This window comes from Phyllostomus hastatus, unplaced genomic scaffold (genome assembly GCF_019186645.2).
Source record: "Phyllostomus hastatus isolate PE091 unplaced genomic scaffold, TTU_PhHast_1.1 phas_scaffold_585, whole genome shotgun sequence".
NCBI lineage: Eukaryota > Metazoa > Chordata > Mammalia > Chiroptera > Phyllostomidae > Phyllostomus > Phyllostomus hastatus.
Window position 1 is genome coordinate 9946592 of NW_025334037.1, and position 16966 is coordinate 9963557.

The following is a 16966-nucleotide window of genomic DNA, read 5'->3' on the forward strand; positions in this document are numbered from 1 at the left end:
GTGGATAATAAACTCAGAGTCTTTATTTAAGGACAGGTGTGGCTTGTAATCAAGTATGACTTAACTCTTCCTTTTGGGTTAACTGCAGGGATACTTCTGAAACAGTGCACATTGCTAATGACAGGATTTTAATAAGAAAGCTAGTTTCGGCTACAGTAAATGTGCCTCCTTTGCACCGTAGCTCTTGAGGCACCGGTATTCGGCGTTCCCCATCCGAGGCAACGAGACCTGTGTGCATGTTGTTCTTTCCCAGCCATAACTCTTTGAGGCAGGAGTTTCTTGTCATGCACAAATGCTTCCCATCTGATCAAAAGCCCGGTGGGACTATTTTGGGCTTTTGGCTTTAGAGGGAATTGTTCCAGATGAGCCCAGGGAGTAATTAGCTCATGCCTGGAAGGTGACACTAGCTTGTCTGAACGTGCCAAGTTGGAAAGCTGAGGCCCAGAGCCTCAGCTTTGGAACTGACCCACCTTTCCTCCCTTATTTTTAGCTCTCAGTGTGTAACTCAAATGCTGATGTGACTACCTTTTGGAAAATAGACGAGGGAGAGGAGTTGGCAGGGACGGATATGGCTGATAATAAGCAGTCTCCTCTTCGCCCCAGTCCAGGATTCAAACAGAGACGTGACTTTGCAGCCTTTTGATTCCATCATCCCTTTCGTTCCAGCGAGCCCCACCACCGTCACGCAGATGAGCTTGTCCAACCCGACCATGCTGAGGACCCACAGCCTCTCCAATGCCGACGGGCAGTATGACCCGTACACCGACAGCCGCTTCCGGAACAGCTCCATGTCCCTGGATGAGAAGAGCAGGACCATGAGCCGCTCGGGCTCGTTCCGGGATGGGTTTGAAGAAGGTAAGCAAGGAGACTGGTCCTCTCCCAGGCCAGCGGTTGTAGTTCATGCTCTTCTGTGCCAAGGTCACTTCACTGAGCTAGAGTCTACCTGAAAGTGCTTCCAACTCTCCCACGGACTCTGGGGGTCGGACTGGGGAACTAAATAGTAGGGTCTGGGTCTTGGTAAACCTCGCAGGACTCTAGGGAAGAGGCTGCTGAAAAAAACCTCTGGCGACCCTCTGAGCTGGCTGAGTTGCGCTCTAGGCTTCTCTGCCTTGGACGTGGGCCGGAGCTTCTTGGCACACGCCTCCATCTCGAGGTTGCAGCCGCCAGCTCACCATCTCCACAGAGCAAGTTCCTGGAGAGTTCATTTCCCTGGGCTGACGCACCTCTGCGGCTCTGGGGGTCAACCGTGTCTCTCCGCTGCACTGCGGAATTTTCCGCTTCTTTATTTAGGCATCCATTTTTCTTAGTTATTGCCTTCAGTGATGCTCTTTTCCTTCTTTGCTTGTTAGTTGGGAATATTTTAGATTAGACTTTTGTGTCCTGTTCATTATAGTCAGAACTTTGGGATAAAAATACTGTGGGCAAGTTTGTTGGCCGCCTTCCTTCCTCTGTTCAGTCCTCTTTCCCTTTGTTCCTGCACTCAAGGTGCGAGTCAGGGAGACGAGCAGTCGGAACACAGTGGAGGGACATCGCCCACTCCCCCGAAGCTTCCCGAAGGTGGGCTGATAGGGCGGTGGAGGAAGGACTCCCTGACTAATGAACGGTTAAGAATGTGCAGTGAGACAACCAGGGTCTGAGTTCCAGTCCCGCCTTGTGCTGGGTACATGATCTTGGGCAATTACTTGACCTCTCTTTGCCTCTGTTTTCTCACTGATAAAATGGGAGTGATAATAGCACCCAGCTCTCAGAATTACGAGAATTAAATGAGATAGTACATACAAATGTTATCCCAATGATGTTATTACATGTCTCAGCCTGTAGATGCAGCTTTAGCATTGGTGTTCTGGCAGCAGGAAGTCCCCCACCAGAGGATGGGGACTCGGAGTGCAAAGGGAGCCCAGGCTGGGGGCTGTATCTCTAGTGGTACCCCCCTTTTTTTGCCAAACACAGACCAGAACATAGGAGGGGAGTCAGGGGTACTGCCCTCTGCCCCCAGTTCCTGTCACAGTGGGGAATAGGCCCAGCATCCTCCTAGTAGGAAAGAACAATCAAACCTGTGATTGTTTCAGAAATCTCTAAACAGGCCAGGAGGAACAGAAATGTGGGATATAGGCTTCTAGTTTGCCCAATGTACTTTCTTTTTTTTAAAGATTTTACTTATTTTTAGACGGAGGGTAAGGGAGAGAGAAAGAGAGGGACAGAGACATTGGTGTGTGAGAGAAACACCAATCCATTGCCTCTCACACACCCGCAGCTGGGAACCTGGCCCGCAACCCAGGCAAGAGCCCTGACCAGGAATTGAACCGGTGACCCCCTCAGTCTGCAGGCTGGCACTCAACCTACTGAGCCATACCAGTCAGGGCCTGCTGTGCCTTAAGAGTTTTAGAGTTCAATTACAGAGCAGTTGCCCTGGTTAATCTTTTTAGCAACTTAATTCTCTCCATCCTAATTTATATATCATTTGCATCCAATGACATTCAGTGAGCAGATGCAAGTCTATAAATCCATATATGGGAACCTGCAGGGACTGAGGATTAAGGAGGGTGGGGCCTGAGTGACTGAGAGAGTTTCCCTGGATTTAAGAGCTAAAACTGAGTGCTGTGACCACTTGGAGCGGAACACTGGCGGATGTGTTGACCCTAAGGTGCAGGAGCAGGCAGTTTGTCTTGCGCTTTGTTCACAGTCAGTGTGCCGGCCAGACAGGGCCCCAGAGCACTCCCAGCCCTCCTGAGGACGACTCACAGGTGGGGTGCATCCTGGGCTGCATTCATCTTCTCTGTCACGAGCGTACCTGAGTGAACTGCGTGCAGTGCCGAGACTTGCCCAGCCAAGCACGCTTAGCCTCACAAAGGCCCAGGACCACTGCAGTGCCCTCATCGGATAACTTTTCCTTACTCACCTGGCATCAAGCTGTCGGGCAGCACCACCGTGGAGTATCGGGTGTCAGAGTGACACTGATAACGAGTGCTTGCCCGCAGGCAGTGTCTAGACTTTGGTCACCCTCGTCACACACGGCCACATGGAGCTGACATCAGAGGTGGAAGTCAGATTTGTGGGGAAGAGGCGGGGACTGCTGTCGATACACTGTAAACACAACGTTTTCTTCTTTGGGGATATTCGGCGTCATGCATTTTTATCTTTTCCAAGGCTATTGCAAAAAAAGCAAAATATGGCTTGTGCAACAAGATGGGTTTTTCTTTGTCTCTCTTTCTTTAAAATTCATTTTTAATTTTTCAGTTGCAGTTGACATTTAATATTGTACTAGTTTCAAGTGCACTGCACAGTGGTTGGACTGTATGGTTTATGTAACTGACGAAGCGGTCCCCTGGGTTACAGTGTTTTTGACTGCATCCCTACGCTGTCCTTGACATCCCCATGACTATTGTAACCACCAGTTTGTGCAACTTCATCCCTTCCCCTTTCTCACCCAGCCCCCCCAGCCCCTCCCACCTGGCAACTGTCAGTTTGCTCTCTGTGTATATGAGGTTTTCTTTCTGTTTCGCGTATTTATTTACTCTGTTTTTTGGATTCCCCCTGGGTGCCATTGCATGTTTTTAATTCCACTGGATAGAGAGACTCTTTTCCCTCTCTTGAAGTGTTTACAGTGTTGCAGAAACAGTTGGAAAAATTTCACATCCCACTTTAGAACTTCCTTGTAAGAATCAGCAAGGCATATCACATGCCAGAACATAGGATGGAAATTTAGGAAGAACGAGCACGAGTATTTGTGCAGGAATTTTGCGGGATTTAATAAGCGTCTTCTGTTTTGAAGGAAGCGTGGATAGCATAACCGTGTAGGTTAGGCAGAGGCATGGCCCACATACAGCCCTTCCAAGTTATTTCAGGTCAGTTCACTTCCATCAGGTGCATTATGCAATGTTAAAGTCAACTCCAATAGCGTACACTCAGGGGGATGCTTGAGGCATTTTTAAATGGATGTCTTTGGAGGAAAAAACAATCCTGCATCTGTACCGCTCACCCTTAGGAGCTCGTGCAGTCTAAACCATTCCGTGAGGAATCGCAGGGGCAGGGCCAGGCAGCTTTTCGTGAAGAAATCCCGCCTTGCAGCTCACTTGTGGGTCTCACCCCCGAGTTACAGCTGCAGGGCAAATCCTGGCTCCTTCCGTGTTACCAGTGAGGCTTTCGTAAGGGGCCGGACCCTGGCCGGGGCCTGTTCACCGAGATATGGAAAAGAGTTGTACTTGCTTCGAAGGCTTGCTGAAGATTAGGTGAGATAAATCCTGGAAAGCGTTTAGTGAAATGACTTTGAAAAGGGGCTTAGAGTAAGGACTCAATCAGTGGTAGCTATTGTTATAACTGTCATGTTTTATTTCATCCTTCTCCGCAAAGGCCATTTCATCCCTGTTTTGTTAATGACAAAATTGAGACAGAAGAAGTGACTTGAGGAGTTTCACCAGCCAGGACTAGATCCCAAGCTCTCAGTGCAAGCCATCTGTTTTTCTACACAATTCCACCTTGACACTGGCTCTGCCCTGGTCGCGGCTGGGCTTTCCTGCCTGTGTGAGGTGACCCGGGACCATCATCAGCCTGTTCTCAGTGTTCGGTTATACGTCTCTGCTGCTTGAGGGGGCAGTCTGTCCGCCCTCAGAACCGAACCTCATTCCCACCGGCTCCCAGTACGCAGTGCCCAGTGGTGAGGCGAGAACCAGGGTACGATGCCCGGATTCACCTTCTTCTCTGCTCCTGAGCACCTGTGTGTGCTCAGCCACATCACTTAGCTTCTCTGGGCTTTAATTTGTTCTTCCGTTAATTGGGGATAGAAACTTCTGCCCTGTCTGGGCATACTCCGTATAAATTCTCTGCGACGATAAGGGTCCCTTTAAACAATAGTACAAATGAGAAAGTGCTTTGATTCATATGAAGCTGAATGTACAGATGAGATGCCCACGTGCGATGTCAGAGCTCTTGTTGCTTTATTGGCTGGAATATGCCCAGGGGGTTTCATCTGTCTCGTGACTTCACCCCTGCCTAAAGCATCTTCTCAAACATTGGTTCTGGCTTGTGCCTGCCTGCAGGTGGAACAAGGGGTTTGGGAATGCATTCTGAAACATACCGAAGGGCTTTAGAAAAAAAAAGAAAGAAAGAAACCGCCCAGAAACCAGTAAACCAGGTCACTCAAGGGCGAAGCAAGCCGATTGCATTCCTGAATGCTGTATGACCTTGAGCAGCTCACTAACCTGTCTTGGTTTCAGATTCCTCCAAGGCAGAGACGGCCTAGGTGTTCCCTGAGGCTCCTTGTGACTTCACATTGTTGGCGATGTAGCACAGAGAGGAAACGTATGGCCTGCTCTGGCTGCGCTGGCTCTGTAACTCGCATCTGCCTTTTGTTGTCCGAGAGCATCCACGCCCCTCAACCCAGGCTCCGACTTGGCTCGGTTCACGTGAAGGAAGGCCAAGTGCAGGGAAGCCACATGCAGTTTGGGGTTGACCCTGGAAATCAAGAAATCTTTCTTTGGCTCACAGCCTTGCTGTTGCTCTGGACCAAGTGAGAGGAGTTAACTTCAGAGAAAAACAAATGCCTCCACCCCAACCCTGCCAGATGTGCTCTTCTTGCCCCGTAGCCCCTGTTACACTGAGATATTGCTGAAGGCATTGTCAGTAAGCCTGTGTGGTGGAGAAACAGAAAACAATTTTTCATTTTCCAGCAGCCGTATGCTGTGCAGCCACCCTGTACAGGCACCTGGCAGGGCAGGGTGATGAGACGGTGTGATCTCGGGGCCATGCTGTCCCCGTCTCTGACCCCAACTCAGCCTCCAGTATAATCTCCGACTGAGCTTGTGTTTTGGGGCTGAAGTAGGTTACCCCTTTGGAACATTAAGCCACCAGGTTGGGACATGAGAGGCCTCTATTAATGTGTGGACATATTAATGCTAAAAGCCATGATTGGCTGTTAACACCTTTACTGATATTTTATGGGATATGAGTCAGAGGAGTCATGGTTGGAGAGAGAATGGAGGCAAAGGTCTAGAACTCTGGGCATTGCTAAGGAAAGTAGATGTGAGTGATGGTGCAGGGGCAGCCTCATTGTAACAGGCACATGCAAAGAGAGAAGGCTGGTAGGGCAAGCCAAGAGCAATGTGAGTTCAGAAGGAGAAAGCCTATGTAGATGAGAGTCAGGGAAATACGGGAAGGCTTCATGGAGAAGGTGTTTGCGCTGATCCTGATGGTCAGGGCAGACAGAAATGAAATTCATCCTAAACAAAAGGAACTGTATGGGTGGAAATTCTGAGGAGGCAAAGTGCTGCCCAAGGCATCCTTGAGAGGCCAGTGTAAGATCTGTAGTGTTAGGAGGCACCTGAGTGGTACACTGAGCTGGTCCTCAGACATTACGTAAGCAGGTCGCTTGTGCCAACTGCTGCTCCACGCTGAGTTCATTCCTTGGGAGGTAAGTGGAATCCACTGAGCACATGTGGGAAGTTACGCCTGATCCTCCGACTCTCAGACCAAAGGTGATAGCGCAATACGGAGTAGAGGCATTCCACCTGTGGTCAGGAAAGCTCTGCCCAGTGAAAAGGTCTGTGAGGCCTCCCCAGGTGTATTTCTGTCTTTGAAACAAGTTGTTGAGAGAGTACCAAGAAAATGTCATGAAAGAATCTGGTTTCCCAAAAGAGAAGTCAGCCAGAATACCTTGTCGCAGAAAAGACCATGCTTTAAAATTTCATGAGAGCAATTAATAAAGTGTCTCCTCTTGGCTGAGGGCAGGAAGGGTGATGAGAGGGTACGAGGATGGTTCTAAGCCTAAAAGTACCAGTTGGAGACAGAAGAGATGATACCACTTTCTTGTCTCTTCGGGGACATGATAGAAATTGAAAGAAGACTCTAAAGTCACTGGATATATTTTCTAAACAAAGGTTTGTGGACAAATGCTCATTCATCTAGAATGAATTTACTATGGCCAACAGCCTTCTGTGTTCAAAACAATCAGCTCACTTTTGCACATACAAGTGACAGATGCTAGCAGGATATAAAATATGCATGCACCACGGTCTGAACCCTAAATGAGCGCCTGAGAAAAAAGAAGGGAATGAAGTATGCTGGAATGGTAGCAGATTGCCTCTGGGTGACAGAATTATGAATCATGTGGGTTACGGTAGTGAACATGCTTTTCAACACTTCGCTGTCCTTGAAAACTTTCATTAAGTAATCATGTATCATTTTGATAAGGGGGAAAAGTATTTAGAAGATTGTCAGGAAAAAAATGTGGTAACAGAAAATTGACTGATTCCCTTAACAACTTACTCCTTATTTGATGCTGACCTCCGGCCGAACCAGGAAAGGTTGGGTCAAGGTGAAATCGACTTGCTCTGAGCCTGGCATTGCCCTGGAAGACTGGATTTCGGCTTCCTTTCCCCCGTTCTGGCTCCACAACACCAGCTATGCAAGTCACCTTTTCTTCTCTTTTCTCAAACAGTTCACGGATCCTCGCTCTCCTTGGTTTCCAGCACATCGTCAATTTATTCGACGGTGAGTAAAAATCAATGCTGTATAGTTATGATGGTGTGAGCTGAGGTTCCTTTATCAAATGTGTCGAGAATAAAAGACCGGCGTTCTTCCTAGAGAGAGTATTTCCATTATAAGGGGATCGATTAATTAGGCAACCAGCTTGAAATTCATAAAATGGGTATTGATGAGAATGTACCAACCAACGAATCAGGAACCGGCTGCTTTGTTAAAGTGGCATTGTGCTGGGGGGTGATAACTAGTCAGCGTGTGTGAGAAGCCTTGGCCACCTGCTGGTAGAATTTGAAAAGAAAGGCCTTGAAAAATGTATTCATCTTCTGCCTCAGTTTCTTTATCTATAAAATAGAAAGAACAGCTGTCCCTACTTTGTGAAGTTGTAAGGAGGATTAAAGGTTCTGAAGATTATATTTTGCTACAATATAAATTCATTGAAGACAAGGACTTTTTTATGTTTTTATTCCTAGTGCCTAATAAGTGTTCAAAAAGTAGGTTTGCCTAGAACAAGAAAACGCACGCGAAGCCATGAACACAGTGCACGCGGCACAGAGGAAGCGTCTGTAAATGTTCGCCGACCGGGGGAGTTCCACTGAACAAAAGCCCAATGTAATCAGACATGGCGCTGGGTTTGTTCAGAGGGGCTTACTTTTTATAGCTATGTGTGTCAATACTTGGAAATTCCTATAGGAAAAAAAATCCGTTAATTAGGAATTGAAGATTATTTAGTCCCTAATTCTGTGGAGAACAAAGGTTTTTTTAATATTTCAGGTTTCTGGGCTACATAGCAGGATAAACTATATATAGCCCCTTGTAAGTAAAAGGCCGTCCCAGAATCAAATGGAAGAGACCACAGCCTGTCTTTCTTAAGCCTCTAGCAAACACTTCTACGACTGCTGACCTGGTCTGATTTGGAAGGCCTAGAAATGCTCTCTTTCTCCTACTCCCCTCACCCCTCTGACTCCAAAGTACCTCTTTCTGCAGCTAATCGCCTTCTCTGAAATTTCATCACAGAGTCCTGGCTTTCATGTTAAAGGCTTTATATATAGTAACCTTGGGGAGAGACCGTTTAAGCTGTTATCTACTAGGAAAGCATAGAGGTGGCCTTCTAACTGTGAGCCAGCCTTTGTTCTACACTGAAACTCTTGTGATATCAATACCAGAGATGGGACTGTCAAGCCGAGATTCACCGCTTCAACAGGATTACTGGCACTAAAGACGTGCCAGGCTAAGCCCTGCAGATATGGTTTAAGTGTAGAGAGGAGCCTGCTGCTGAAAGAGGAAAGCAGAGGCACCAGAGAGTCCCAAGGGACATAGGACGTGGGACTCTAGTTTCACAGGGTTGGTGCAGAGCCACCATAGCAGACATTTTGGTGCCCGTGCCCTGTGTCTTCTCAGTGGCTTTCCCAGGGTTCCCTGTCCACCCAGAGGGGCGGGCCCTTCTGAGAGGAGGGAAAACCGGGAGGCTGGCCTGTGCCAGCCAGTCTTGGAGGGGAAATGCGTGAGTTGTGCCACCTGTGAGCCTCCGGTGGTGGAACCCATCCCTTGCCCTCATGCCAGTCATTGGAGGTCCTTGCAGTCAGAGGTCTCTTTTCCCAGAGCTCTTGTGCTGGCTGGACATGAAGCAGGTATTTTCATTAAATGAGAAATGGTCTTTTCCGAGTTGATATAAGTTCACAAATTACCAAAGACCTAACAATAATTAATTCATCTGGATAACAAGAAACCGGAAGTCTAATCTCAATTTTTCTTCCTCCCTGTATGACTTTGGACAAATCACCTCATCATTTTGGGTGTCGCTCTGTTGCTCTTGGTGTCGGAGAGCCAAGCAAGGTGGTCTCTGAGGTCCCCACAACCTCTGACATCCCACCAGTTATGGAATCAGAGGTTCCCCTTTACTGTCCTTGGCATGTGCCCTCTCTGAGAATTTAGGTTACCTTTGCAGACTTGAAAAAAAGAGAGAGAGTCTAACAATTAGCTGTTTTCATGCCAGACTAGTCTGCTAATTCCAAGGGAACCTGCAAGTCTTGCTAGACTCTGCTCCCAGCAAGTACTGATGTGCGCTCCCTCATCTATTATTAGCCACTGGGTGGTGATGAAATTCTGAAACAAATACTCAGGCGCCTTTGCAAATGTTAAGGTGAACAAGCTCTCATTTGTTGTCTGCAAAGAGATCTTTGGAGTCTCTGAAGTTGTCACCAACCCAGACCAAAGAGTCTGTTTAATAACTGAGTGTTTTATAGGCTCTTATTGGATGATAATAGGTTTTTTCCCCCCTTGAAATCTCTGTAATTCTTGGATATCCAAGACTGCCCATTCTGGCTGAGATGTGTCTGTCATTTTAATTACAAAGACAGGAAAAGGCAACATGATGCTAAACAACTGTTGTGGAGAAGCCATGGCCAGCCCATGGAGGAGAGAAAATGCAAGAGGCCACATCTGGGATCACGCTTGCTTTCGTGACCGGTTAGGGAGCGCAGCTGAGTTCCATGGGGAGCTGCTAAGTGGGGGGAGGTCAGCAGCTGCACCTGGACTTCCCAGATGTGCAGAAGAGCAGCAGCAGCTGGGGGCAAAATATAAAACACATGATTTCTCCAGGCTGCCGTTGAGAACAGGGGCTCACCCCCATAGACAGGTGGGCGCAGTGACAGTGGCAGAAACAGGGGAAGGAGCATTAGGCCTGTGGATAGAGGTAGGGCTGGATGGTTCAGCCTGCTCGCCGGCCTCTGCTAGCCTCCCAGATGTTAGATAGCGCTGATAGTCTCACCATTAACTTTTCCCCTTTGGATCACACTCTGAAGATCGGGCCTTATTTCTGGAAAGCTTCCATGAGAATGTAGCTATAGTAAAAGCAGGAGAATATGCTGGTTAAGATCACAGGCTCTGCAGCCAGAGTGCCTTGGATCTAATCCCAGCGTGACCACGGGCAGATGACCAGTCCTCTCTGTGCCTCACCTTCCTCATCTGCAAAACAGAAGGTGATGGTGTTAGTGCCTACGCAGAGGGTTGTTACGAGGATGAAGTGAATACTGAATATAAAGTGCTTGGAACAGTTGCTGGCATGTGGCACTATTCAATAAATGCTAGTTATTTTTTTTTTAAAGATTTTATTTATTTATTTTTTAGGGGAGGGAGGGAGAGAGAGAGAGAGAGAGAGAGAGAGAGAGAGAGAGAGAGAGAGAGAGAGAGAGAGAGAGAGAGACATCAATGTGCGGTTGCTGGGGGTTATGGCCTGCAACCCAGGAATGTACCCTGGCTGGGAATCGAACCTGGGACACTAATGCTAGTTATTTTTTTTTTTTTAAGATTTTATTTTAGGAGAGAGAGAAAGGGAAGGAGAAAGAGAGGGAGAGAAACAGCAACGTGTGGTTGCCTCTTGTGCACCCCTCACTGGGGACCTGGTAACCCAGGCATGTGCCCTGACTGGGAATCGAACCAGCAACCCTTCGGTTGCCAGGCCCATGCTCAGTCCACTGAGCTATACCAGCCAGAGTGTGCTAGTTATCATTATCAGAATGTGAGTAACATGAGGCGAGGGACTTGGACGTGTTAACAGGGATATCTAAGTTCTTAAACAGTACCTGGCACACAAAGGAAGTCAATAAATATTTGATAGGTGGGGTGGATGGACAAAGAGGGACTGATAAATATTATCTGGGGGGAAAGAGTGAACCCTGAGACATCTCCAGACCTTCTCCTGAAAATGTTTCTTAGATGAGGAGATGGCCCAGCTGTGTGAGGTAGGGAAGAGACATAACCTCTCTGAGCCTCAGAGGAATTATAGGCAAACCTACTTCATGGAATTTCTGCAAGGATTAAGCAATTTGGCCCCAGTCTACCTAAAAGTTAGTTGCCGCTCTTAGAAGCCAGCCTGGACGGCACGGGGGCTGTGGGCAGGGCTGGGAATGAGGGCAGTGGGGAGCAGAGTGAAGGAAGATTGGATAGGAACCTGCCCCAGCTTATGGGGGTGGGGCCTTGGTGGGGGTGTCTAATGAATCCCACCCATTTACATTCTGAATAGAGAAGTAGACACCAGAGTCAGGTGCTAGCTTTAAAAAATAATGAGTTTATCGCTAATACATTTGGATTAGGACATTCAGGGAGGACCCAACGACAAAAGAGGGCCCTTACCGATTTTCACTCACCTACCTGGCTTCCACGTCACTGTTTCTCCCTGGACAAGTGTGAGGGGGGTTGTGGAGAGAGGGGCGGGAGCACTTCCAGCATTTCCAGGAAGGGGTAAGGGGGAGCCTCCTTCTGGGAGCCCCTTGGGAACCCAAGGAAGGGGAAAGAAAGGTTCCCCTGGCCGTAGGTCCCCCCCCCACCCAGGTGGGCTCCCCCTCTGGGAGGAGAGGGGTGGTTTTGTTCTCCCACTGGCAGCCAGCTGCAGTCAGAGAACAAACTTTGGGGCCCAGCATGGAAGGCTCTGCCATCTCAAGGACCCCCAGGCGTCACCTCTCTTTCCCCAGGGTCACAGTAACCGGGGAACTCGAGGTTGCCTGTGTGTTTATTTTCTCAGTCTGGCACCTGCCCTGGCCCCTACTATCCTTCTCACAACCCCTCTCCTGGGCCCCTGACCCTGCCACCATCCCATGTGGGGACAGGGGATTCCTCACAACCGAAGTGATTAGAGTGTCTACTACTTAGTAATTTCGTAAAATAATACGCTGATTGTTTTGGACTTTTTCATGGGTTAAATTTTTTCCAAAACCAGTTTGTCTAGAAAAATGCACCAGGAAAGAAATTGGTAAATCTTCCAGACTGCTATTAGTACCCAGATATGGTTACTGTCCGCAGGCTGGTCTGCTCTATTCTGTTGTTTCTCAACTCCTCTAATCGCCTTGTGTTTTCTTTACAGCCGGAGGAGAAATGCCAGTCAGAGGTAAGTGACCGTTTGCTGGTCGATTTCCTTTTCCACCGTCATCCGTTATTTCACCCAGTTCAGCCTGGAAACGGACTCCCAAAGCAAGTAACCCTCCCTGTCCCCGGTCTTCTTTAGATTCGCAAACTGCGGCGGGAGTTGGATGCCTCCCAGGAAAAGGTTTCCGCTTTGACCACCCAGCTGACAGCAAATGTGAGTATGGACCCCGGGCAGCAGCTGTCGGAGGGGCGGCAGCCACTGTGGCCTGCTGAGCGTCAGCTTGAAGCCTCCCGGCCCAGAGCACCGTGGAAGTCCTGTGGTGTGACACACGGGCTGTAGCATCATGGGTGTGGATGTCGGCTCTGCCCCTTACAGGCTGTGCTTTGGGCAAGTTCTCTAACCTCTACACTTGTATTTGCTCCTCTGTACCGTGGGCAATGATACTACCCATCAGAGCTGTCACGGGATCAGTACCTGGACTATATTAAGTGCTCAGAAACGTTCATTTCCCTTCCCTTTCTCTTTCTGAAAACTTTCATAGAAGGGGAATAAAGGTGGTGGGGGAGGAAACCTAAGGTTTCACAATAAAGAGCTGACTGCTCTGTAATTATAACATACACAATTACGTGTTCAGGGGGCACTGCCAGCCAGCACTCAATTCAGCAATTGTTTAAGTGCCAACTATGCCCCCGGCGCTGTGGGTTCAACAGCAAAGCAAGCAAGTCACTGTCATTTTAGTGTTGTTTGTCTGGCACAGCAGAGAGACAAAACAGTTTTGCCATAACACGATAACTGTTATGATAGAGATCAAGGGGAAAAGGTTGTGGGAATATGTAGGAGGAGCACCTATCTCAGTCTCAGTGGGGTAGGAGGTCAGGGAAGGCTTCCTGGAGGAGGTGACATCTGACAGATACTATGCAGGGGAGGTGCATGGGGAGGACAACTTTCTAACTGAAAAGAATAACTGGTGCAAAAGCCCAAGGTGAATGGTCTTGATGCATTTGGATGAGAGGCAGGGTGCAGGGGAGAAAGAAGGAGGTGCCAACGAAAGGCCATGGTCAAGGTGCACCGCAGAGGCCCTTGGCTGTTAGGTGGGAGGTTGGGCTTCCTTCTGAAGGCAGTGAAGCCCTCTCAGTGGGCCTCCAGCAGAGCCATGGGGGGTCGGTGCGGCGATAGGATCAATGAGGTGAGAGTAGAAGCAGAGAGCTCCTACCCCATCAGACCAGTCTGTAGAGGAGACCTGCTGCAGGGCTGACGCACGGAAGGCAGAGCCTGAGGTTTGGGAAGGTGCTGAGATGCCTCTGGGGCAAGACTTCCTACACAGGAGTGCACAGCCCAGCCTGAGTCTGCACACACAGGTGCCCGAGGCGGTCAGAAAACAATCTGCCTAACCCCATAGCTGCTAAGCAAAAAGCAAGCTGAAAAGGTTGTCCTCCTTGGACCAAGAAGCTTGGTCCAAATTAATATTTCACCTGCAGTTTTGGCCCACGTAATTCCTGGCTTGAGCCCAAGGCTACTCAAGGAAACCATTTCTCTTTAAAGTCTGCACATGAGTGCCTTGCACAGTGCTGGCCCTTGGTTACAAGCTCAATAACCAGTGGCTGCTGTCACTAGTATTCATGTTTCTGAGCTCTCTCACACTTCTAGAAATCTTAGATTTTTCTTCCAAAGCCCTGACGTATTAGGCCACTGCGTGTTTCGTAGTCCTCCTTTTCTTTCTTTACTTTGTCCACCATCAGTAACGCTATCAAAAGACCATCAGAAATTGATGTGAGACCTGAATTTGAGGCTTAGATCCCATTCAGAACAGCAGAAGCATTTTCCTGAGAGCAGACTCTTTATCTGGGTCACCATTTGAATCCAGAGCCGCCTGCGGACCCAATAAGCCAGGATCTCCTGGGTATAATCCCAGTGTGTGAGATCTGATAGTGACCCCCTCTCCTAAGTGATCTCGAACTACTCCTCTACTTAAGAATTGCAGCTGTCAACTGTTGCCCCTCACTAATCTTAAAGCAGTAATTTACTTATAATGAACTTGGGTTTATTCTTCCAATGACCTCCTGCTCTGTGGGACCTTACGTTGGGCCATTCGCAACCCTGCTCTCTGTTCCAGAAGTCAGAGATCTCTCTTGTCTTCCTATTCTTCTAAAAGTGTGTTTCACTCCTCACAAACGCCATTGAATCCCGTATTGTTTTAAAGTAAATATTTAGTCTTACCACACACCACCAGCAGTGCTAACGTGTTTTATTGTCTGCCATCTCTCCCACAGGCCAAGCTGTGTTTGTTTTTCTAGGACAAACTACTCAAAGCCACCTTCTCTGGGTGTTTTTATACCACTGGTGTTTGTTTTCCCTGGGAATGCGAGAATGGTGCTGGATGAGAGGGGGGCTGTTGCGTGGCTCTGAACCAGGCCTGTGGCAGCCTCAGCCTGTATTTTCATAGTTGCATTCGTACGGAAAGTCAGTCCTTTCGTTCACCAGCAAAATGCCGACCTCCGGTTCTTCAGAGCAAATGCGGTTTCTTCCGGAGCTTTGCAAAAACACTTTCTCACTAGCAGTTTGTGTTTTCAGTGGAAGAGAAAATGTGAATGCCCACTGATAGAATCACGGGTGGCGTGATTCAACATAAATGGAAATTCAGTCCTTTAAATTTGACCGTGTCGTTCCCTTGAAATGCCAGGATTGCCATCATCCTTTTTCACATCCATGTCCTGGCCCACTTCCTTCATCCGCGTGTGACTGCCTTGAATTAAATTGGCTCTGGTCTGGCCACATTCTCCAGGGCAGACTGAAGTGTATCTCTTTATTTTAAAGTGCAAAGGCATTCTCTCAATTTTTAAGAGAGAGCAGGCACGCAGTCAGAAAAGAACTGGCTAGTCCACTTCACATGTCCCTTGCAAGTGGCCCTCCCCCCGGGCCAGATCCTATGGTTGCTGGGAAAGACTCCACCATTGATCCTGGAGATGATCTTACCCTCAACTGTTCCTGTTTGGTGAAATGTCCTGACAGAGGCCTCTCTGACTCATTCCTCAAATCGCAGCGTCCACGGGCCCTCCACACAGCCCAGGGCAGTGACTCCTCCCCCAGCCAGATGTTATCCAGCTTTTATTCTTTACTGTGTGCATCACCCATCTTTTCTCCTGGAATTTTCCAACATGATCAAATCTTGGCTTCCCCCAAGACTCTCAAGGATCCTGCTGGTCCTTCTCATTCCTCCTACAGCCCTCTGTGTATCTACCCGCCCCTCTCTGAGAACCCTATCTTGATCTCCTTACTCCGATGTTCTGATGGTATCTTTGGCCACTTTCTCATTCCCAGACCTCTTCCTTTCCTCCACACTGTTCATTCATTCCTGTGTTTCACCTACATTATTTCATTTAATGCTCGTAATAACCCTGGGAGGAAGATAAATATTGTTCCCATTTTATGAAGAAACTGAGTCCAATAGGATTAGGTGATTTGTCCATTCTTTATTCTTGGTTCTAACAATATTAACCAGGACCCTCAGTCCACCAACCAATCTATCACCTCCTGCTCTGTGGAAGAAGGAAGAGGTCTTAGTGTGAGAACACAGAGTTGCCTCTTGCCCTTGAAGAGGGTTGCAGAGCAGGGGGCAGATGGGAAAATATCACATTTCTCAATTCTAAGACGCACATTTTTCTTTTCACATTTTAACATCTTTGAAATTTGGATGCATATTTTACTTATAATTGGCAGCATTTAAAAAAATGTCTTAGTAAGATATAAAATAATGGTGCCTTGTGTTCTTAACAGAGGTTTATAAAAGTTCAGGGGAGCTCAGGGGAAAGGCGTAACTCCCTGGCAGAACAGGGGAGGGGTTCTCTAAGGAGGTAGCAGATGGGCCTTTCCGTGGCTTTTTATTAACTTGGATTATAACAAGCAAAATATGCCAGCCACTTTGTTCACTCACTCTACAAGCGTGCTCAGTATGAGCCCCTGCTGTGAGCTTGGTGTGTGATGAACAAAAGGTCATCCTGCTGTGTGGCAGAGACGTGTGAAGCAGGTCCCGCAAGAGCACACACAGTTCTGACTGTGATGCCACAGAGCACAAAGCAGCCGCCCAGTGTGCTGGTCAGAGTAAATACGAAGGCACCAACCCAATCTGGGGGTGTCATGAATACATGAGTTGAGATCTCCTGAGAAGGATATGCAAAAATTAGTTAGGGAGGGAGGCAGCTGGTGGGTAGAACACCCCAGGCTGAGGGGGAAATGTGTATAAAGGCCCTAAGGTGAGAGGAAGTTCAGGGCCTTTGAGACATGAAAAGCTTGAGTAACAGTCCCAGAGTGCTGGGCAGCAGGGCTCAGGAGACGGAAGCATTAGACAGAGGCTAACTCGCATGGTCCTGTGAGGATTTCCGTCTCTAGTGCTTTGCACCATTTAAGCACTCTTACCTTACAAGGGTATGTAACTCGGGCTGTGTCTTCCCCTCCAGGCTCACCTCGTGGCAGCCTTTGAGCAGAGTCTTGGCAACATGACCATCAGGCTTCAGAGTTTGACCATGACAGCCGAGCAGAAGGTAAGGCAGAAAGGATATTTTTTCCCCTCCCTGCTTGGAGTTAAAAACACACCTAAACATGCTATTCTTTCATTCCAGATCATGTACAGAT

At 48.2% G+C, this 16966-nt stretch overlaps 1 protein-coding gene across 6 annotated transcripts in view; it reads left to right on the forward strand.

The window, feature by feature from the left end:
- The window catches only part of NAV2 (neuron navigator 2), a 367706-nt gene that overhangs the window by 314392 nt on the left and 36348 nt on the right, over positions 1-16966 (forward strand). For all 6 annotated transcript variants that reach the window (XM_045825827.1, XM_045825831.1, XM_045825829.1 and 3 more), the window contains 5 exons: positions 667-855; positions 7433-7485; positions 12335-12358; positions 12476-12550; positions 16792-16875. In XM_045825827.1, coding sequence (XP_045681783.1) covers positions 667-855; positions 7433-7485; positions 12335-12358; positions 12476-12550; positions 16792-16875 — 425 coding nt within the window. The remainder of the gene's footprint in view (positions 1-666; positions 856-7432; positions 7486-12334; positions 12359-12475; positions 12551-16791; positions 16876-16966) is intronic.